Below are 23,073 nucleotides of genomic sequence, written 5' to 3'. Positions count from 1 at the left end.
AGTGCTGATGTCTCTTCCTATGCTGTGGCCCCAGCATGCAGGGCGAGGGACGGCCCAGGGGTTGGTGCACCTGCGTCCGAGGGGTCGAGCGGCCCCTCACACGTGTATCCTCTCGGGCAAACTCCCTGCCATTCATTTCTGGTTCTTGTGACAAAGACGATGGAGGCTCGTGCTGGATGGGAGCTGCATGGTGCACAGGTGGGGGACCTCCCAGTCAACAGCCTCAGAATCACCTGCAGGGCCGACGGCGGCCCACCTGTCTCTGCCTCAGTAGGTCTGGCCTGAGGCCCTGAAATGTGCATTTCTAACAAGCTTCCAGGTGAGGCTGCTGCCACTGGCTCCGTTGCCACTGAGGACCACCAACCCAGGGGCTCTGAAGGGCCCTTCAAGGACATGGCACGCGCCACCAAGGTCAAAGGGCAGACAAGGAAGAGGTGGGGGACCACCCCTGAGGGCCCCTGAATCCCTGTGGCCACCAGTTACAGAAGCTGGCGCAGGGGGCCAGGCGCAGTGGCTCAAGCCTGTAATCCCAGAACTTTGGGAGGCCGAGACGGGTGGATCACGAGGTCAGGAGTTCGAGACCATCCTGGCTAACACGGTGAAACCCTGTCTCTACTAAAAAATACAAAAAACTAGCCGGGCGAGGTGGCGGGCGCCTGTAGTCCCAGCTACTCGGGAGGCTGAGGCAGGAGAATGGCGGGAACCCGGGAGGCGGAGCTTGCAGTGAGCTGAGATCCGGCCACTGCACTCCAGCCTGGGCGACAGAGCCAGACTCCGTCTCAAAAAAAAAAAAAAAAAAAAAGCTGGCACAGGGAGCAGGCATGATGGCGCAACTCTGAAGGGGACCAGAGGGCGGTGAGGGTGTCTAGGGAAGGGATGTGAGTTCATGGGGCAGGTTCAGCCACACATGCTGACCTCCCAACCCAGACACTCCAGCTATCCCCAAGGCTTACCTCCCCCGACCAACCCAGACACCCCCCAAGGTTGACCTCCCCGCACCCTGACGCCCCCAAGGCTGGCCTGCCCCTACCCTGATGCCCCAGCCCCTCTCCAGGTGAGTCCTATGGGGCCCTCCTTACTGGGGTGTCGCCTTAATGTGTTGGGAGCTCCTGCCCCCTGGTGTCCAGAGGGGGCACTAGGACGCCCCTCAGAGGAACCCTAGAATTCTAGAGGCTGGGATCCCTGCCTGACATGTCGGTTAGTTACCAACCCACAAAGTCAGGCATACACAATCATTATAACAAATATTTTTAATTAAATTTTCAAACATGAAAGTATAAATGTTAATATTTGTTGAAAAATAGACACAGCATTTCCCCCTTGTGTCAACACAATGGCTTACGGTAACAATACCCACTTACAATGAGATCTTTTAGGCACTTGGGTGTAGAATGTGCGAGAGGGAAATACGATTTTACTTTCTTGCTACCTATAGGGGCAACCAAAATTAGATCTGATGAAATATTCTGTTTTCAACACTTTTAGCATTACTGACTTAAAATATACGGCGACTGGATATATAACCTTTAAAGTCCCAGTATATTTAAAACAGGAGAAATTGGTGAAGTTGTTAAGATTCCAAATTCCTTTTAGTCTGTTCACGAGGATATTAAATTTCAGGAGACAGAACCCAAAAACAGATTTCGTTTCTTTATAATCACTTTGGCTTTTTTCTTTTTTGTTAAATAGGTAAAAACTTTCTTGGTGGGCATCTAAGCAGGATGGAACTGATGATCCACGCACCCAGCTGCGCATGTGAGGCATAACAACTAAGATGATGAGCAGCTGTGATTTACCTTTAATTTCACATCAGCTGTAGACGTTTGGGAGACCGCTCGCTGAACGGAGCAAATCACATAAAATGCAGAATCCACTCAGAAGCTGTTATTCCAGGGGAGGAGCGGGCAGTTGTCCCGAGGAGTACGTTCTTGCTGTCACAGTCTCACTGCTGGCACAGAGGTACCTTGTTTATGCGATTTAAAGACCACAAACTCCGGCTCAGGTGGGGATGTGGGTGTGCTGTGGCTCGTGCTGGCGTGGTCACTGCGTGGCTGGCACGGCCTGCACATGCTGCAAGAGCTGCTCGCAGTAGGTGGCCGAGCGGTGCTTGTGGATGATGGCCTCCGTCTCCCTCACCAGGAGATCTGGGAACAGCCCACTGCCCTCTTTGAGGACCTCTGTAAAACAGCAAAACACTGTGAACATGCCAGAAATAAACATGAAACCAATCTTACTTCTCGTGCAAATCGGCTTCGTATTAAAGTCCAGGCATCTGTAAAAGCATTTTCAAATGACCTGACATTGTGGGGTGGGTACACAGTAGTCACAATGTGGATACGAATGACCTGATCCTGCTGGATGGGTGCACGGCAGTCATAACGCGGATACGAGCGACCCGACGCTGCTGGCCACGTGCACGGCAGTCATAACGCGGATACGAGTGACCTGACACTGCTGGCCATGTGCACGGCAGTCATAACGCGGATATGAGCGACCTGACACTCTGGACGAGTGGACAGCAGTCATAACATGGATATGAATGACCCGAGTCACAACGTGGAGACAAGTGACCTGACGCTGCACGGTGGTCACTACATGAATATGAGGAGCCTGATGCTGCTGGGTGGGTGCACGGCAGTCACAACGTGGATACAAAGAACTTAAAATCGCCTCCTGACAGTTGTTGGTAGACCATGAATAGATGTCCTGCAGAGTCTTCAGGTGGCATTTTTGGCCTCAGAAACAGGTCTTGCAGGAGCAAATAAACAGGCTCGGAAAAACAGATGACTTTCTTATCCAATTTGCTGATGCCAATTCACCTGCTGCAGTGACTGCAAACCTCCCATGGGCCAGGCACCACGGACACAGCCGGAAGTGAGCCCACGCTTATGGAGGGTTCATCACGAAGCAGTGGCCGATGATGAAAACCAGGAAGGCAGATGTGTCGGGGCTCGTGGTAGTGTGTGTGATGGGGGCAGTGGGAGCTGCAGGGGTGAGGGCCAGCAGGGGTCGGGCATGTCTAGCTGAGGCAGGAAGGGGATGGGGAGTTTGCTGCAGTGGGTGGGGAGCCTATCAGATTCTGCTAGGAGTCTAGGAGAGGGTCCAGGAGGACCCCAAGGTCTCTGCCTTCAGTCTTGAGGACAGATGGCCACTGAGTCACTGAGGGTGGGGGGAACTGGCAGGCAGAGTCGGGGAGGGGAGTAGCAGCCCAGGGTTCAGCACTAGGCAGCTGCACTCATGTGTGGAGCTGAGGGCAGGGTGGTGTGGAGGATGGCGTGGAGCGTGGTCTGGAGGCCAGGAGAAAAGCTCTGAGGGAGCAGTGCAGACACAGCAGAAGACCAGTGAGGAGGCCCACATGGGCGAAGGAACGACCAGGAGGCTGAGCAGGAGCATACTGCAGCAGTGGAGGGCGCGTGGCCAGCTGTGCCTGGCACTGCTCAGAGGTGCAGGCAGGTGGATGGCTGCGGATGCCTGCCCTGCGCCTCGAGAAGGGGTAGGGGTGGGCTGCTTACAGGGAGCCTGGTGCTAGGCAGATGCACGGTGGGGTAGGTGGGGGGTGGCGTCCAGGGCATCTGTGGTTCGTTTTTTTAAAGATAGAAGAAAGAATGGCTTGAACCACGCAGTGGGGAAGGGAGATGCCCTGTGCAGTCCTGAGGAGGTGAGAGGGCCGGGGCTGCAGGCTGAGCTGGTGCACAGGCACACTGGTCTTCTTGGTCTAGAGCAAGGTCCTGAAGGCGAGTGAGGCTGAGGCTGAGGGTGGGGGAAGCTCAGAACTCGGGCTGATGGTGCACAGTGTAAGGCAGGAGAGCCGGGAGGGAGTAGGCAGTGCTGGGATTTGCCAGGGAGTGTGGGGATGTGGGAGTGCGGGGTGGATCTGGCAGGACGGGCTGTCCCAGCAAGGCCTGCACGTGGGCTGCTGTCCTCCTTTTCAACAATTTCCAATCGGACTCCAATTTGCAGTTTCTTTCCATGACCCACAGCAGGGGCTCCGCCACGGGTCCATGGGCTCTGGGGCTCCCTCACTGGTTGACAACCTGATTCCATGACTCAAGGCAGGGGCTCCCAACGTGCGCTCCAAGGCCCTCGGGATCCCCAGGACCCTTCAGGGGGTGAGTCAAAGCCAGGTTCGTGGTCACACGCAGAGCACGCCCGGCCTGCCTGTCACCGTGCTCACACCTGCGCGGGTGCGGGAGCAGCTGAGGCCTGCACCCCCCCGCCACACTCGCCCTCACGCACACGGCTTCCACCCGTGAGTGGGCACCAGGTGCCCCACTTCACACTGAGGACCAGGGTCGTGCAGCCGAGCTGCTTTTCCTAGGAAGAATGGCGGACGGACGGGCAGTGCACCCACGCTAGCTGTGCGGACACGGGATCGGTCAGAGCACGGCGGGAGTCCCTCACTCCCACGACAACCGACAGGGTTTGTGGCCGAGGATACAAGTCAAGCTTTCACACAAAAAATTAGAATTATCCGAAGCTTGTCCCTGCCGCCACACAGCTGGACTCTTCTGAGACTGGTGCCGACTCAGGAGAGTTTCTGACGTCGCATAACAAGACGCAGTCACGCCAGGAAGACCTGAGTTTCTGAGGCCGCAGAACTGGACGTGCCCACGCCATGAAGGTCTGAGTTTCTGATGGGACATAGCCACGCCAGGAAATGGGAAGTGGCCACAGGAAGATCGACATTGCGTAACGGGACGTGGCCACGCCAGGAAGATCCAACATTGCGTAAGGGGACGTAGCCACGCCAGGAAACGGGAAGTGGCCACAGCAGGAAGATCCGGCATCGCGTAACAGGACGTAGCCACGCCCGGAAGATCCGACATTACGTAACAGGACGTGGCCACGCCAGGAAGATCGACATCGCGTAACAGGACGTAGCTACGCCAGGAAGATCCGACATTGCCTAACGGGAGGTAGCCACGCCCGGAAGATCCGACATTGCGTAAGGGGTGTAGCCACGCCAGGAAACGGAAGTGGCCACACCAGGAAGATCTGACATAGCGTAAGGGGACGTGGCCACGCCCGGAAGATCGACATCGCGTAACGGGACGTGGCCACGCCAGGAAATGGGACGCAGGCGCAAGGTCCACGTAGTATTTTCCAAATACGTCAAAAGGCAAAGCCAGCACACTCAGGCCCAAAGCTTCCTCACAGCAAAGGGAACAATGCACGGAGTGAAGGGGCAGCCCGTGGGTACGGGATGGGAGACGCATCTGCGAACTGCCGCCTGACAAGGCTTAATCACTAGAATATATGAGGAGCTCAGGCTCAACAGGAGAATATCTAATAATCCAATTAAAAATGGGTGAAAGACCTGAATAGACATTTCTCACAAGTTAGCATGGAAATGACAAACAGGCATCCTTGAAAAGGTACCGAACACCACTGCTCCTCAGAGAAAGGCAGAGAAAAACTACAGGGAGACATCCTCTCACCCCAGTTAAAATGGCTTCTATCCAAAAGACAGGCAGAAACAAGTCCTGGTGAGGATGTGGAGAAAAGGGAACCCTCTGGAGCTGTTGGTGGGAATATAAATTAGTACTGCTATGGAGATCAGTCTGGAGGGCCCTCAAAAACGTAAAAATAGAGCCCCATACGGTCCAGCAATCCCACTCCTGGGCATATACCCAAAAGAGAGGAAATCAGCCTACGGTGAGAGACCTGCACGCGCATGCTGACTGCCCCACTTCCCCGCAGCCAAGGTTTGGAAGCAGCCGGGCTGTCCACGGACAGATGAATGGAGAAGGAAGACGTGGCGCACACACAGTGGAATATTATTGGGCCATAAAAGAAATGAGATCCAGTCACCGGAACAACACGGAGGGAAGTGGAGGTTGCTATGTTAACTGAAATAAGTCAGGCATAGAAGGACAAATTTCGCACCTTCTAATTTGTGGGAGCTAAAAATAAAAGTAATTGAACTCATGGAGATAGAGCAGAAGGATGGTTCCCAGAGGCTCGGAAGGGGAATGGTGAAGTGGCAGGGAACTGGGGATGGTTAATGGGTACAAAAACAGAATGAGTAAGAGCTAGTATTTTATAGCACAACAGGGTGACTATGGTCAACGATAATTTATCACACATTTAAACATAACGAAAAGTATCATTGAATTATTTGTAACACAAAGGGTGTTTGAAGTGATGGGGACCCCATTTCCCCCATGTGATTGCACACACTGCATGCCTGTATCACAGTACCACACATGCCTTTAGACACCTACTGTGTACCCACAAAAATTAAAAATACAAATTTTATTTTAAAAAAAGCAGTCATTATATTCACCACCACAAACAAAACAAAACAAAACAAAACAAAAAGCAAATCATTACATTCCAAGTGCGAGATGGACCAGCAGATTTTAACACACTGAGCGTGGAAGGCTCTGTGGTGTGGCCTCAGGGCCCGAGCTGAGTGACCTTCAAGGGGCGGTCCATGTCACTGTTGGCGTGGTATTGAATAAGGCCCATGCCTATCTGAAAAGGCTACTAAAATACTCTTCTCTTGTCCAACTACACCTGAAGCCACAGGTGAGGTCAGCTTATTTTCCACATATTTCAACCAGAGCCATACACATCATGACTGACTATGGAAGATGCAAAAGTCCATTGTCTTCCATCAAGCTACACGTTTAAGACATTTGCAAAAATTGTTCTTGCAGATGAGTTTGTTTCGGAAAATACTTTTCAAAAACACAAGTCATCTGTGTCAATATATACTGGACTTACTTTGTTATTTTAAACAATTAACAAATATTCTAGAATGCTTTCAATTTTGATTTCTGTTAGAGGAAATGTCAGCGGCTATCACCACAAAGACAGCTGCTCTCAGGGGTTGCCAAGAACTCAAGAGTGTGCCAGGCTGGACCTGAGGCCCCTCCTGTGCCCCAAGGCCCTGTGGCCGGTCACATGGCTCAGCTACAGAGGCCCGTGGCAGGTGCTGAAAGCATGCATCAGAACGAAGGCCAAGCCGTCGGAGTCTCACCTAAAATCGCATCCTGGATGGCCTTCTCTGGATCGTCAAGGTGAACCAGCAGCTCTCGGTACAGGTACTGGACACTGCTCTGATAGTAGGACTTTCCCTCAGCACCCTTGACACACTGCAGCCAGGTGACCAAGGTGGAGGCGGCTGCCATCCTCACGTCGTTGGAAACGTCGTCTAGGCGTTTTAAGAGTTCTGGAAGGAGAGAGTGAGGTGTGTGAGTCTAGAGCAGACATTTCACGTCTAAATGTCCACAAAGGCGTTTAGTTCGCACTCCTGTGAGGCACCTGCCCTGGGGTCCTAGGAAACCCACACCTCACTGGAAACTCCGTGCATCTCGAGCCACATGCAAGGTGCTCCTGGCACCCTGGGACCCCTGAACCCCAGCCAACAGAGTGGAGGTGGCCCGGGCCCTGCTGTGGCCCCTGCAATAACCTGCCCTGTGGGCGCAGCAGACCCAAGCCCCGCGGTAGCTGTAGCTATAGCTGTGTGCTCACCTGGCCTCCACCTCCTGCTCCCAGATGCTCAGATCCCTGAGCTGGCCGCCCTCCCCAGCTCCGACCCTGCCCTCCCACCAGAGCTGAGGACTCACTGACAGACAACCCCCTACTGTGGTCAGTCTTCTGCTGCTGAAAAGAGGAGGATGATCCTTCCTGATGGGTAGAAACTTATGAAATTAATGGATATAATTTTTATCAAATTTATGCTTTTTTCACATCATCTTAAAAAAATCTCTGGCACCCCCTCTGTGCATCATTCAGAGATTTGCAGACAAACGAGTCGCAAAACCATCCGGAGGCCCGTCTTCCTGACGCCGGGAGGGGCAGCTGCCTGCGCCTGGCACGAGGCCCATCTTCCTGCTGCAAACCCGAGGGTGGGCTGGGTCTCTGCTGCTTTTGCAATGCGGAGGGCATGATCCACCCTCAGCAAGCGGTTCCTGCGTAACGAAAGGCATGAAGAACATCCAAAGTTCAGGCCGTCGCACCAAGCCAGGCTTTGAGACAAGTGGGACCCAGCGGGTTAACTCCTGGGAGATGCCCAGGTGCTTCCCTGAGGGTGCTGGGCCTTCCAGCCACCAAACGCAGGCACCAAGGAGGAAGCTGTGGACAGCATCCAGGCATCACGGTGCTAAACCCTGAAGCAGCCCTGCACAGCGAGTATGCTCACTGCACGGTGGCTGCCCACGCTGCACAGCGGGTGATCTCACTGCATGGCGGGTGATCTAGCTGCAGGGCAGGTGTCCTCGCTGCACGGCGGGTGATCTCGCTGCAGGGCGGGTGATCTAGCTGCAGGGCAGGTGCCCACGCTGCACGGCGGGTGATCTCGCTGCAGGGCGGGTGATCTAGCTGCAGGGCAGGTGTCCTCGCTGCACGGCGGGTGATCTCGCTGCACGGCGGGTGATCTCGCTGCACGGCGGCTGATCTCGCTGCAGGGCGGGTGATCTCGCTGCACGGCAGGTGCCCTCGCTGCACGTGTCTCAGGAGGAAGGACGGAGTCAGATGATCAACTCACCCAAGGTTGGCCCCACTAGCAAAGGTCTATGGGCACGGACAGGATCCTCCAAGGCCTCCTGCTGGTGCGGCCGACTGTGGAATTGCAGAGTGGCATTGGCTATTGTGTTTTTACGATGGTCACTCCCTGGACGGCCTGCAGGTCCACTTTTGTACCAGTTGAGGGTTCCTTTCATGCACGACTTAAGCCAGACAGAATCGGCTCACACTGGCCTGTCTGCTGTTCGCGTTTGTGTCTGCCTGTTCTGGGAGGCCTGGTTGCCTATGCTCCCAACTCAGGACATCCTTCCCTTCCCCACCAAGGAGGCCATGATTCGTCCAACGCTTCACCCTGGGAAGCCCAGAGCTGGCACTAATGGGCAAGGAGCCTCTCAACGAACATTTTGTAGTGAGAATAACCACACAGGAGGCTGCGGCCCAGACGCCCAAACGCACTCAGACACCCAAATGCGTGCGGCCTTTCCGCTGGCTCCTGTTTTAAAAAGTGAGTGAACTCCCAACAAATCGCATGGGTTGAACTTGTTCCAGAGTCAGCGGGAACAGGATGTTTATTACTACAAGAATAAAAACAGAAAAGCAAAGGTGAAAGAATGAGTGAGAAAGGCACCCGGACCTCAGAGTTCAGCAGGAGGCAGTTTCTCTGCCCAGCGCCGTATATACTGTGAATCTGAAAATTCACGTCTGTCTCCAGTTCTGGAAGATTCTGAGGCACCATCTCTCCTCCATTCTCTTCTCCTGGGATTCAGAAAAGCCCGGGAGCCTCTCAGCCCAGTCAGCGCCCCTCTCCAGTCCGTGTCCTCTGCCCGCTCCAGGCCCTGCACCCCTCTCCGTCCCGTGATCTCAGGGAACTCCACATTCCTGGCTTTCGCTTCACTAACTCTGTTTTCAGCCACATTCAGTCTAGAGTTGACCCAAAGCACAGAGTGTGAAGTTCTGATGTCTCCGTTCATTTCCAGGAATCAGTAAGAAGCATCTTTTAAAAACTGCTAAACATTTCTGGCATAAACACACAAAGTATAGATAATCACACAAAGCAGAGATAATCAGGAAAGCCGGAGTGGCTGCTTCCCGCCCACCCCACCCCCCTTCCTCCCTCGCTGGGTAACTCCTTTCCTGAAAGTAGCGCCAGCACGCCATCCCGTGTTGCTCTGGACTTCCCAGTGATCGTTCCCGTTTCCGTCTGTTCTTTATTCCTGCTTGTCTTCTTGTTTCTCAACTTGTTTTTTAGTGGATGTTACTCTTTTAGCTTTCTGAGGATCTTAAACACGCTTCACCAAAGGTAATTTTGAGGTGGTTCTATTATTAGCGCTTCCTTCCCGGGCTGGGTGCGAGGCTGCCCTTAGCGCCGGGTCTCCGGTGTTCTGAGGCAGCGGTCCCCAACTTTTTTTGGCACCAGGGCCTGGTTTCATGGAAGACAATTTTCCATGGACCAGGGGTGGGATGGTTTCGGGATGATTCATGTATGTTACGTTTATTGTACACGTTATTTCTATGATGACTACATTGTAACATAATGAGATAATTCTACAACTCATCACCATGCAGAATCAGTGGGAGCCCGAGCTTGTTTTCTTGCAACTAGACGGTCCCATCTGGGGACAATGGGAAACAGTGACAGATCATCAGGCATTAGTTTCATAAGGATCGTCAGCCTCGGTCCCTCACATGCACAGTTCACAATACGATTTAGGCTCCTGTGAGAATCTAATGCCGCCGCTGATCTGACGGGAGGCAGGGCTCAGGTGGTAACGTAAGCAGTGGGGAGCAGCTGTAAACACACATGAAGCTTCACTCGACCGCTTCTCACCTCCTGCTGTGCAGCCTGGTTCCTAACAGGACCCGGACAGGCACTGGCCCATGGCCTGGGTGCTGGGGACCCTGTCCTGAGGGGTTTGTGTGCAGGCTGCCCTGAGTGAGGGGCTCTCCCAATTCATGACTCTTTTCAGTGCTGCTTCTTTTCGGGAGCTTCGAGTCAATCACCCCATTCCCCTCCCCAGCGCTCACTCTCTCCTGGGGTTGGTCTGGGGTTTGGGCTCCAGGAGGCGGTGACACTGAGGCTGTGCCCCTGGCCCCACCGGGCTGCAGGGTGGCCCGGCCCTGTCTTCCCACAGGCAGCTCCAGCCACCCCACCCTGAGGGCACTGCTTAGGGGTACCCTGCAACCCTTAAAGACTCCACTCTCGGCCACGTGGAAGCTGAGCCTTGTCACCCCCACCCAGTGCTGGTTTGGAGACCTCTGCCTTGCTTCTTGCTATGCCATTTAATTTGTGTTATTTCATGTCATTGCTGTTTGTTCTCATAGTACCAACTTGAACAGAAGTCAGAGAAGCATTTTCTACCTTTTTTTTTTTTTGAGATGGAGTCTGGCTCTGTCACCCAGGATGGAGTGCAATGATGCGATCTCAGCTCACTGCAACCTCTGCTTCCTGAGTTCAAGTGATTATCCTGCCTCAGCCTCCCAAGTAGCTGGGACTATAGGCGCCTGCCACCACGTCCAGCTAATATTTTATTTTTAGTAGAGATGGGGTTTCACCATTTTGGCCAGGATGGTTTCGAACTCCTGACCTCGTGATCTGCCTGCCTCAGCCTCCCAAAGTGCTGAGATTACAGGCGTGAGCTACCACACCCAGCCACATTTTCTACTTTTTTCTATAAAACAAACCACTGTCAAACTTAAATATAGTAATCTCTTGATATCAGTGGAGTTTGGTTCCAGGAATCCACTCCCTCCAGGATACCAAAATCCTCAAATGCTCAAGTCTCTGATAAAATCCCCAAATGCTCAAGTCTCTGATAAAAAAAAAGGCATAGTATTTGCACACAACCCACATACATCTTCCTGCACACCTTTAATCATCTCTAGATTACGTTTAATGCCAAATACAATGTTCCCACACTCCTTCAGGCGGGTTCAACGTTGTTTTACTGCCAAATGCAGCGTCCACGCAACGCTTCCTCCACGCGGGTTCAACGTTGTACTTGGTGCTCAACACACTCAAGCTTTGCTTTTTGGAATTGTGGAATTCTGCCCCCCAATACATACATATTTATATATGCAAATATACATCCAAATTTGTGTTTGTATGTGTAAATGTACAAACATGTATATATATAGCCATATATATCTCTTTCTCTCTATGTATATATACACACACGCACACACATATATCTACTTTTTTTTTTTTTTTTTTTTTTTAGGGGGGTTGTTTTCTTGCTCTGTTGCCCGGGCTGGAGTGCAGTGGCCGGATCTCAGCTCACTGCAAGCTCCGCCTCCCGGATTTACGCCATTCTCCTGCCTCAGCCTCCCGAGTAGCTGGGACTACAGACGCACACCACCTCGCCCGGCTAGTTTTTTGTATTTTTTAGTAGAGACGGGGTTTCACTGTGTTAGCCAGGATGGTCTCGATCTCTTGACCTCGTGATCCGCCTGTCTCGGCCTCCCAAAGTGCTGGGATTATAGGCTTGAGCCACCATGCCCGGCCCCATATATCTACTTTTAAAGACAGGGTCTTGGTCTGTTGCCCAGGCTGGGCTCAAGCGATCCTCCTGCCTCAGCTTCCCGAGTAGCTGGGAGTACAGGTGTGTGCCACCAGTCCTGGCTAATTTTTAAATTTTTTGTTGAGATGGGGTCTCACTATGTTGCCCAGGCTGCTCTCAAATTCCTGGGCTCAAGCAATCCTCCTGCCTAAAGTGCTGGAATTACAGGTGTGAGCCACTGCACCCTGCCCCAGATACTTTTGATCCGAGGTTGGCTGACTCCATGGATGCAAACGGAACCCAGGGATACGGAGGGCCGACTGTATCTACATAGGCTGTGAACAACGGAAATGTCCTACCAGGATAAATCTTGATGAGTTTCTCTGGATCCGTCATGCTGCCCGAGGTTTTTAAGAACGTGTTGATAATACGGCACGAAATCAGTCGTGTCATCTGCGAATCCTCCTCCAGGGTGGTCAGGACCTGAGGCATCAGTGTTTCCTGCACGTCCTGTATCTGTAATCGGCAAACACACATGACGTGACTCACATCTGTCCTGGCGGGGGGCCCACCATCCGTGCACTCCTGCCTGGAAGGACTTATGGGACTTGAAAGCTTTACCTAAGAAGTATGCTTGAATCTTGATTGTGAAATTTATATTTTGAGCAATTTTTAACTTGCTCACTTGATTTTTAAAAAATACGTACACTGTTTACACAACTCCTGGGTGAGGCACTAACGCTGTACCAGGGTAATGGCTCGCCTGGACCCCACTGATGTGGGGCTTTCAGCTGGAGCACCAACCGCACCACCCTGTGTGCACCAGGAGGTGGCACTCACGTCATGCGGGCCCAGGGGCAGCACCTTCCCGCTGGGCGGTGACCAGGACGGGGGCGGGCATCAGCGTCTATTTTCTGACGCCTGGTCCCAGAGGGAAGTGTTCATAGGAAAGACGTGGAAAGCCCCGGCCTGTCCTCTAGCCTGGATCCTGGGATTCGACTTCTGGTCTTGGAGCCAGCATTGGGCCGCAAACCCGAGAAACCCCACGCTCATCCACGGCAGCGAAACCCGCAGCACACGGGGCTGGCTGGGCCCACGGCCTGGCTCCCGCTCTCTTGCCTGCTGTCTGAACCGCAGCCCCGCTGCTGGCTCCCACCCTTCTGCGGCCAGTGTGGGGAGAGCCTCCTGGGGTACAGGCTCCAGGTGGAGGTGCAGGGGCTGCCTCCCCAAGTTCCTGCTATGGGAGTCCTGCCGGGCACCGGGAAGCCTGTGCAGTCCCCGGCCACTGTCCACCGAGCTCGCAGGGAGCCCCGTACCTGCTTTGCCGACAGGACCTCGCTGCTGGTGAGCGCCCAGAGGCAGGACACGGCAGCCGTGCGGATGGCCGCGGCTGTCCTCCCCGCGTGCCACTGCAGATTGGGGGCCAGGATGTCCTTTGTCACTGTCTCGAGGTAGCTGGGAAACTGCCTGGAACCGGAGCAGAGAAGGCAGATGAGGAGGCTGGACAGGCACTCGGAAGGAACGTTTCAGTTTGGGGATGAATGGGGCTGAGGGGGAGCCAAACAGTAAAACGAACTCGACCCCAAAACATGAGGCCCCTCCTCCTCTCAGGAGCTGCTTCTCATTGTGAAGTGGGAGGTTCCTGCAGACCCAACCCCACCCGGGAGACTGCGGTGCCCTTGCAGCTGGCCTCCCCTGCGGCCAGAGAAAGAGAGCCAGAGGCCCTGGGCCGAGGGTGCACTTTTAGCCTCTCCCACTCTTAGCTCCAAAAGGAGGCTTGAGTGGCACCTGGGCAAGGGCAGCGCGGTGGTGTGGGCAGCACCCAGTGAGCCCCTTCCCGTCTGCATCCCTCCCCCAGAAAAAGGCGGTCTCTCCATCACATAACCCTCCGTCCAGCAAGGACAGTCGCTGTGGCTTCAGAGAGGCAGGATGGGAGGGCCACAGGTGCGGAGGCAGGAGGATCACGAGGTCAGGAGATCAAGACCATCTTGGCTAACACGGTGAAACCCCGTCTCTACTAAAAACATAAAAAACTAGCCGGGCGTGATGGCGGACGCCTATAGTCCCAGCTACTGGGGAGGCAGGAGAATGGCGTGAACCCGGGAGGCGGGGCTTGCAGTGAGCCGAGATTGCGCCACTGCAGTCCAGCCTGGACGACAGAGCAAGACTCCGTCTCAAAATAAATAAATAAATAAATACATAAATAAATAAGAACCAAACGGATTAAAAAAAATCTTTCCTGTCTATTAAAATAGCTAATAAGTTCACTAAAATCACTGCCATCTGAACACTTTACTTCTCCTGACACCAACCGCCTTCCACAAGACGCTGTTAGTGCACTTTCTTTGGGAACTCAGCCCGGATGCGGAAGCTGTGCTCCGCGAGTTAACTGCTCCTGGGCAGAACCTGCCCCACGGTTCCTCCCAAAATACAGGCGGGTGTGAGTTCCAGAGGGAAGGGCCTGGCCCCTGCTGTGTTATCTGCATGGTATCTGCACAAATATCAGCCTGCAAGCTGGACGGCTGTCACGGCTCTGTTTATATCTTTCTATGGTCTGTTCTAAACCCTTAAGTTTTTGAAGACAAGCAGGAAACAAAATTTCCTGCAGTACGACGGGCGGGCTGAGGGCCGAGCAGAGATGAGGGTCATGAAGGAGAAAAGTCTGAACGCCAGATTCTTTCCACGTGAGGCTCCGGTGTGTGAACTGCTTTCCGGTTTGACGCGTTTGCTGCTGGGGCGGGTCCCGGTGCTGATGCAGCCAGATCCAGCTGCACCAGTGGGGGTGAGACCCAACTGACGGCACATTTTGCTCATAACAAAGTAAGCGGCAGGCCTCTAAGAGCTGCCTCAGCAGCAGCACCCGGGCGGGGCCTCTTCCTCCACTGCCCCTCCCAGCGCTTCTGGGGGGCACCCGTGCTTCTGGCCCTTACTTCAAAGCCGTACAACTGGAGACCCTAGGCCCTCGGTGTCTTACTGTCACCTAAAAGTACTTTCAGATAATAGAGAGGTATTTCTACCACTTTGACCATCAGTAGCAATTCAATCCTTTGTTAGGTTTGAAAAGTGCCTGAAGGCTTTTAAAACAGAGGACAGCTAATACATAAGCTATTAATAGTTAATGTTCCCTAACACTTTTTCATTCACTGGAATTTTAATGGCCACACGGAGATGACTTTGACTTAGTGTTTCTCTGTGCATTCCCTGCCGAGAGCCTGTGTTTACCCAGTGAGGATGGACCAACTGCTCCCGGGCCAGTGAAGCTCAGGGGTCACTGCATACGCCCACCTTAGACTGGGTGTGGGGAACCCCCTGCCGAGAGAGCTGTTGGGGAGGGAGTTAGGAAACTCTGGCCCACCTTAGACTCAGAGTGGAGGAGGGAGGTAGAACCCCCTTGTTCAGCGAGCTGTTGGGGAGGGAGATGGGGACCCCTGGCCCAGGTCCCAGCTGGGGGCAGTGCAGAGGCAGAGTCCAGACCTACCCCTGGGAGTCGATGGTGTCTGTGGCTCTGAGCAGCACAGTGGACAGGATGGAGAACAGCTTCAGGCGCATCTGCGGGTCTCGGGAAGGCTGCAGACAGGCCCTGAGCGTGGGCATGACGTGTGGCAGGGCTTCTCCTAGGGCAGGGCCTGCAAGACACAGCACAGGCTCCTGTGCATGGCCCTCGGGAGACGGGAGGCGGCCCCATCCAGCACAGGCCCAGGCACGAGCGCTCCCACCTGGGAGAGGACCTATTGGCCACCACCTCCCCCTTCCTCTTTCTGAAGCAGTGAGGTGGTTATCACAGAAAAGCAGCAGTCGTGCTTTTTCATATGGAAACCTTCTATGTGGCCAGGTGTGGTGGCTCACGCCCATAATCCCAGCACTCTGGGAGGCCAAGGAGGGAGGATCACCTGAGGTGCAGAGTTCGAGACCAGCCTGGTCAACAGGGTGAAACCCCATCTCCACTAAAAATACAAAAATTACCCTAGCATGGTGGTGTGTACCTGTAGTCCCGCCTACTTGGGAGGCTGAGGCAGGAGAATCACCTGAACCTGGGAGGCGGAGGTTGCAGTGAGCCGAGATCATACCACTGCGCTCCAGCCTGGGCAACAAAGTGAGACTCTGTCTCAAAAACAAAAACAAAAAACCAAACCTGGGTACGGTGGCTCACGCCTGTAATCCCAGCACTTTGGGTAGCCGAGACGGTGGACCACCTGAGGCCAGGAGTTCAAGACCAGCCTGACCAACATGGGAGAAAACCCCATCTCTACTAAAAATACAAAATTAGCTGGGCGTGGTGGCGGGCGCCTGTAATCCCAGCTGCTCGGGAGGCTGAGGCGGGAGAACTGCTTGAACCTGCGAGGTGGAGGTTGCAGTGAGCTGAGATCGCACTATTGCACTCCAGCGTGGGAAACAAGAGCAAAACTCTGTCTCAAAAACAAAACAAAACAACCTTCTATTTTTCTTAAACTTTTCTAAATTTTTTGAAAAATTAAAATCAAGCAATAGTTGAAGTAACAACCAAAATAAATTGTTCTAGTGGAGGAAGTTGTTTAATATCTGCCCCTCAGCGTTGCAGCCGTCACCCCGTCCACGCTCAGGGCCAACCTCCTGCACCCTGGCTGCCCTCCAGTGGGCGTGAGGCGTGGGCACCTGCACTGTGCATCCTACACCCCAAGGGGTCCCCACTGCAGTAGGGCCACCCCGCCTCCCTGTAAGTCTCCAGGAATCACAGGGCAAGGACAGCCCCGAGGATCCCCGTAGCGTCTCCTGCCAGGCTCCGTCTGCAGGCCCAGGAGCTGAAGGCTCAGGGTGGGGACTGGGTTGGGGCCACAGAGGGAGGCGCTCTGGCCCAGGGCCAGTGTAGAGGGAGCATCCGCTGGTTTATCCAAGCATCTGTGCGTCACCCTGAGCTGTCGCCGGGGACCCTGCAATGTGAGCCTTCTCCCTGGTGCCGGCGGTCATCAGAGCAGGCTGCTCGGTAGTGGCCCGAGACCCCCACCTGCCCTTGCCACACGGAGACGCGATGTACTCGCTGCTCTGGCTCAAAGTCAGGCCTCGCTCAGGCCTGGCGGTGGGACCAGCTGGTGTCTTGGAGAGCCTCCTCACACAGCCGGGCAGGAGGGGTTGCCTTGAAGCCGGTGGGACGCCTGACTCGAGCCTCCCAGGGCAGGAGTCTCGGGCCAAGTGCCGCCCTGCCACGAGAACCACGCTGCTGCTGACCCAGTTTCTGACCGTTTCACCCTCTTTACATCTTAAACTAGAAAGAAGACAGAGTTTCTGGCTTAAATACAGAAAGAAAACAGCCGAATGTCCACAGGTCACGTCCAACTCCTGGGATGGGAGGTAAGAGGGGCGCTGAGGGGTGGGCCACTTGCTGTCAAGAGTGTTCAAACCCGATGCCCAGGGCCACATGTCCGCCTTCCCAGCACGAGCGCTCCTGCTCACAGCACGGACACTTCCGCCCAGGCCATGTGTCTACCTTCCCAGCAGTAATGGTCCTGCTGGTGGACACTTCCGCCCAGACCACGTGTCCGCCTTCCCAGGTGAGCTCCTGCTCACAGCACGGACACTTCCACCCGGGCCATGTGTCTACCTTCCCAGCAGTAATGGTCCTGCTGGTGGACACCTCTGCCTGGGCCACGTGTCCACCCGCCCAGCATGCACGCTCCTGCTAGCAGCATGGACACTTCCGCCCAGACCACGTGTCTGCCTTCCCAGGTGAGCTCCTGCTCGCAGCAGGGACACTTCTGCACTGGCTTCACTTTCCCTCCATATCACACCACGCCTGTCTTCCCATTTTGCTGTAAAGGCTTAGGATAATTGTTTTTAATGGTTGCCAGAGCATTTCCTCTATGGAAATACCATTATGTATTTAGCTTTGTATGAGGTAGTGGGGTCACTTCCAATCTCTGCTATTAAATTAGGCCCCGATGCCTATTTTTGGGTACATAGTTTTTTCCATAATTAGAATTATTTCCTTAGGGAGGATAGATTCTCACGAATGTGATTGCTGGATGAAAGGAGTGAAGACGTTGGCAATTCCAGATGCGCAATGTCCCGCTGTTTTCCAAACATTGGCAATTCCAGATGCGCGCTGTCCGAAGGCTTTCCAGAAGCACCTTGGCACTCCCAGCTCAGCCACCCTGGGCAGAAGCTGTTTATTTCACTTCATTGGATAAATGAAACAATGGGGCCCTACAGTCTTTAATTCGTATCTCCTCATGACTAGAAGGGCTGGATGGTTCCCACTCTATTTGCTTATTAGTTGTAGAACTCTTTTTTATAAAATCTGGATATTTTGCCTGTTTGTTTGGGAGTTAATGGTTTTTGATTTTTGGAATCATGGTCTTACTCTGCTGTCCGGGCTGGAGTGCAGTGGGTACAGTCACAGCTCCCTGAAGCCTCAACTCCTGGGCTCACGTGAGCCTCCTGCCTCAGCCTCCATCATCAGAGCAGGTTGCTCAGTTGTGGACTCAGAGTGCTGGGATTACAAGCGTGGCTACCGTGCCCAACTCTTAATGCTTTTATTCTCATTTTTTTTTTTTTGAGACAGAGTCTCGCTCTGCCCCCCAGGCTGGAGTGCAGTGGTGCGATCTCAGCTCACTGCAAGTTCCGCCTCCCGGGTTCACGCCATTTTCCTGCCTCAGCCTCCTGAGTAGCTGGGACTATAGGTGCCGCCACCTCGCCCGGCTAATTTTTTTGTGTGTGTTTTTAGTAGAGATGGGGTTTCACCGTGGTCTTGATCTCCTGACCTTGTGATCCGCCTGCCTTGGCCCCCCAAAGTGCTGGGATTACAGGCGTGAGCCACCGTGCCCAGCCTTTATTCTCATTTTGTGTCAGCTTTATGTAACAAAGATCTCACACTGTCATCCTTACTGCAAATACTTTCCTAAGTCTGTGTACCTTTTATTGGGGTTCAAATGTAGTCAAATCAACGTCTTTGTAGTTCCCCCGTCCTCTCAAAGTTTAGAAACTTATCCCTTTCTGTATGTTTAAAATAATTAAAATTTAAAAGGTATCTTCCTTTTGTAAATAAGAAATTTAAAAATTTCTCCTATTAAAAAAATTGTTTTAATCCTTTTGTCTTCTGTTTATTACAGGAGTGCATGCTCATTAGAGAAAACTTAGAAAAACAGAAAAAAATTACGAAGAAAACAAAAATCATCTGTATTCCCAAGGACGTGATGTTGGAAATATTTATTATATTTGAGGTTGGGCCCCCGATTCCCGAGAGCACCTCACGTGTGTGCACTCAGGTGGGGCTCAGAGAAAGTAATCATTGGGAAATACAGTTTTAAACCGGGCATGGTGGCTCATGCCTGTAATCCCAGCACTTTGGGAGGCTGAGGTGGGAAGACTGTTTGAGCCTAGAAGTTTGTGATCAGCCTCAACGTCAAGAGGGGCAACGTAAAGAGACCCCATCTCTACAAAAAATACAAAAATTAGCCAGGAGTGGTGGTGGGCGCCTGGGGTCCCAGCCAGTCAGGAGGCTGAGGCAGGAGGATGGCTTGAGCTCAAGAGTTCAAGACTAGTCGGGCAGTTTATATGATCCCATTTCTATAAAAAATACAAAAGTAGCCAGGTGGTGTGCGCCTGCAATCCCATCTACTTAGGAAGCTAAGGCAGAAAAATCCCTTGAGCCCGGAAGTTCGAGGCTACAGTGAGCTGTAATCGCACCACTGCACCGGCCTGGGTGACAGAGTGAGACCCTGTCTCAAACAAACAAACAAAAAAAACCAGAAAAAAACCCCACACAGTTTTATACCCAGCTCTTGACACTGAACAGCACACTGCAGTCTTCCTGCCTTTCAGCGAATGACAGATGTGGGTCTAAAGAGATGTGTGTTCTAAGCTGCCAATCAGTTCTGCCAGTACCTTAAGAAATGCTTCTGCAAAGGGGAAGCGCAGATGGTGGAGAAGCCACCAGAGCCGCAGTAAATGCGAGTCCTGGCTTCCCTGCAACCCGAGTCTTTTGGGGTTTGCGTGCCCAATTTTCTGGACTGTGAAGTGAAGGCTGCAGTAATTTGGTGCAAGAGGTCGTTAGAAGTAACATTTGGTAAAAATCTGAAATGGAATTCCCTGGGCCCCATCCCCAGGAGGCCCGTGGGAGAGAGGCTGAGGGAGGCCCTGGAGTCGCTGCCTCAGGAGCTCTCTGTGCTCTGCCTCCTTGTCTGTGAAACGGGGTCACAGTTCCCACCGCACTGGCCGGCTGTGAAAGTGGACGAGCCGACGGCCATAAGGCTTGCAGAGCAGCATCTGGCATAAAGTGTTTAATGTCCTGAGTGCACGTCAGCAATCGCCAGCTTTGTTTTTTTTTGGTTTTAGAGACATGGCTTGTTCTGTAGCCCAGGCTGGAGTGCAGTGGTGCAGTCACAGCTCACTGAAGCCTCGAACTCCTAGGCTCAAGTGATCCTCTCACTTCAGCTTCCTGAGTAGCTGGGACCATAGGCACGCACCACCACGCCTGGCTAACTGTATTTTATTATTATTATTATTATTTTTTTTTGAGACAGAGTCTTGCTCTGTCGCCGAGGCTGGAGTGCAGTGGCCGGATCTCAGCTCACTGCAAGCTCTGCCTCCCGGGTTTACGCCATTCTCCCGCCTCAGCCTCCTGAGTAGCTGGGACTACAGGCGCCCGCCACCTCGCCTGGCTAGCTTTTTTTGTATTTTTTAGTCGAGATGGGGTTTCACTGTGTTAGCCAGGATGGTCTCGATCTCCTGACCTTGTGATCCACCCGTCTCAGCCTCCCAGAGTGCTGGGATTACAGGCTTGTATTTTATTATTTTTAAATTTTAGATTCAGAAGTACATGTAGAGTTTTTTTCATCTTTTTGGAGAGATGAGGCCTTGCCATGTTGGCCAGGCTGGTCTCAAACTCCTGAGCTCAAGTGATCCTCCCACCTCAGCCTCCCAAAGTGCTGGGATTACAGGTGTGAGCCACCATGCCCAGCCAGTATTTTCTTTTCTAATTTGGAAACAGTTTTGAATACAGCTGACAAAGAACAAATTTGGATATTTTTCCAGGTCTCAGAAAAAAATGGTGAGTTCCTACCAGGCACAGATTGCATAAGAATGATCTTAGTGTCCTCAGATGCAGAGCATGACCACCCTGGTGCACGCATCCAACAGGAGGTGGGGGCACTCGGAGATGCACAGGGGAGCGGGAGAGCTGGGAGGCAAACGAGGAAAAGCTACCGCGGCGAGTTCATGGCCCACAGAGCAGCACGGGCTGTGTGTCCCAAGGCTCTATGGCCACTGAACAGATGCCTCCTTAGAGTTCTGCCGCGGATCTTGCCCCGCACTGAAGCCCACCGGGCCACACTGTCCATCCCAGGAAAGTGGCCGATTCGCGGGCTCAAAGAGAACCACAGAAATGCTGGTCTCAGAGAGGCTGGGCCGAGGCCCCCATGTCACACACACAGCACCCATGTGGCCAGACAACTACATTCCGCAACAAAATCCAGATGTATTTAAGAAGCCAGGCTACAAAATAGGCCACGGAAACCACACTTTGAAGGTTTCACATGAAAGCGTGTGCCCGGGCAAAGTGGAAGAGCTGCGTCCCAGTCTTCAACACGATGCTCCTTAAAATGCTGGTTCTCCACAGGCAAGGGTGACTCTTGGGTACTTTTAAAAACACGCCTCAGTGAATCACAGCTCAGGTGGTCGGTGCTGGTACCTGCTGAGCACCTGGGGGAGCAGGTGTGTGGCCTGGGCAGGGCCAGGCACGGCTCACCACCGGCTGGGACGGCTCACCTGACTGCGTGATGATGACACTGAACTGCAGGAGCTCTGGCGAGTGTGCGGTCCAGTCTAGGTGCGACGCAGTCACCTGCTCCAGGAGAGGACCCATGTGCTTGCGATAGAGGTCCTGGCAGCCACCGACACCCTCCTCTCTGGCCAGCAAGTCCATTGTCTCCTGTGCCTGGAGGTTACAAGTTAGAGGCTGAGACAATTCCAACACGCAGGGCTCAAGCCTGCCTGCCGGGACTCACCATCCCCCTCAGGCGTAAGAACCACCCAGGCCGGGCCTGCCGGGATAACCGGGAGGGAGGCTGCCACAGGGAGTCCTGCCCAGGGTGCAGGAGAGTGAGAGCCATGGGCATAGGGTGAGACCCTGATTCCATTCACGCCAACGCCGTCTCTGTAGCGAATCATGAAACAGGCACTGTGCACACTGGGACGCACGTAGCACAGGCGGTCCTGGGGCTCACACGGACCCTGGGCGTCTGCCTGGGCAGGCGGGGCTCCTCTGGGACGCACACAGCACAGGTGGTCTCTGGGCTTACATGGACGCTGGGCGTCCCCCCAGACAGGCAGGGCTCCTCTGAGGCGGTGAGGGGCAGAGATGGACGGGCAAGTGGCTTAAAGAGTTAAGCCCAGCAGACCAGACCTCCAGGTTAAACTGGGCAGAGAGAGATGATAACCTTGGCTGCCTTTTACTTTTAGCTGGCTGCTCTCCTTGGGGGCTTAGGAACAGAGGAAGGGCTGAGGCTCCCTGATGGCTACTGCCTCAGGCCTGGAGTCTGAATCTGGGGCTGCCTGGCTTCCTCCCCCATGGCCAGCAGGCAAAGACTTTGCTTTCGCTGGTATCTAAGGCCCTATCAGTGATAGCTGCTGAGACACACGCCCCTTGGAAAGTTTGTTTTTAAAGAGGCCCCAAGAAGGGAGGTGAGAGCAGCAGCCTCCTCCGCACCAGGTTCCCCGTGGTACGTTCAGGCCGTGAATCTCCCAGATCAGAGAGAACCTGCCGAGAGGGGCTGTCCACAGAGACAGAACAGGAGGAAGAACTAAGTCTCGGCTTCCAGAGAGGCAGACAGGCACTGGGGCCTCCAGGGGCCCGAGGAGCCCACAAGGAGGTTGGGGTTAAAAGACTTCTGTGCATAATGGCCAGGCATGGTGGCTCATGCCTATGATCCCAGCCCTTTGGGAGGCTGAAACAGGTGGATCACCTGCGGTCAGGAGCTTGAGACCAACCTGGCCAACACGGCAAAACCTTGTCTCTACTAAAAATACAAAAATTAGGCCGGGCGCGGTGGCTCAAGCCTGTAATCCCAGCACTTTGGGAGGCTGAGACGGGTGGATCACGAGGTCAGGAGATCGAGACCATCCTGGCTAACAC

At 53.6% G+C, this 23,073-nt stretch overlaps 1 protein-coding gene across 1 annotated transcript in view; it reads right to left on the bottom strand.

The window, feature by feature from the left end:
* Nucleotides 1-1,231: 1,231 nt before the first annotated feature.
* Nucleotides 1,232-23,073, bottom strand: part of DNAAF5 (dynein, axonemal, assembly factor 5) — a 51,427-nt gene continuing 29,585 nt past the window's right edge. Inside the window, exons 7-12 of the mRNA XM_011956924.1 lie at nt 21,708-21,876; nt 15,448-15,595; nt 13,286-13,436; nt 12,329-12,485; nt 6,986-7,177; nt 1,232-2,177 (exon numbers count right to left, since the gene is read on the bottom strand). Of these exons, the coding sequence (XP_011812314.1) occupies nt 2,041-2,177; nt 6,986-7,177; nt 12,329-12,485; nt 13,286-13,436; nt 15,448-15,595; nt 21,708-21,876 (954 nt within the window). The 3' untranslated portion in view covers nt 1,232-2,040. The remainder of the gene's footprint in view (nt 2,178-6,985; nt 7,178-12,328; nt 12,486-13,285; nt 13,437-15,447; nt 15,596-21,707; nt 21,877-23,073) is intronic.

This window comes from Colobus angolensis, unplaced genomic scaffold (genome assembly GCF_000951035.1).
Source record: "Colobus angolensis palliatus isolate OR3802 unplaced genomic scaffold, Cang.pa_1.0 Scaffold43, whole genome shotgun sequence".
NCBI lineage: Eukaryota > Metazoa > Chordata > Mammalia > Primates > Cercopithecidae > Colobus > Colobus angolensis.
The sequence above is the reverse complement of the archived record's forward strand: the minus strand, read 5'-3'. Positions and strand labels throughout refer to the sequence as shown.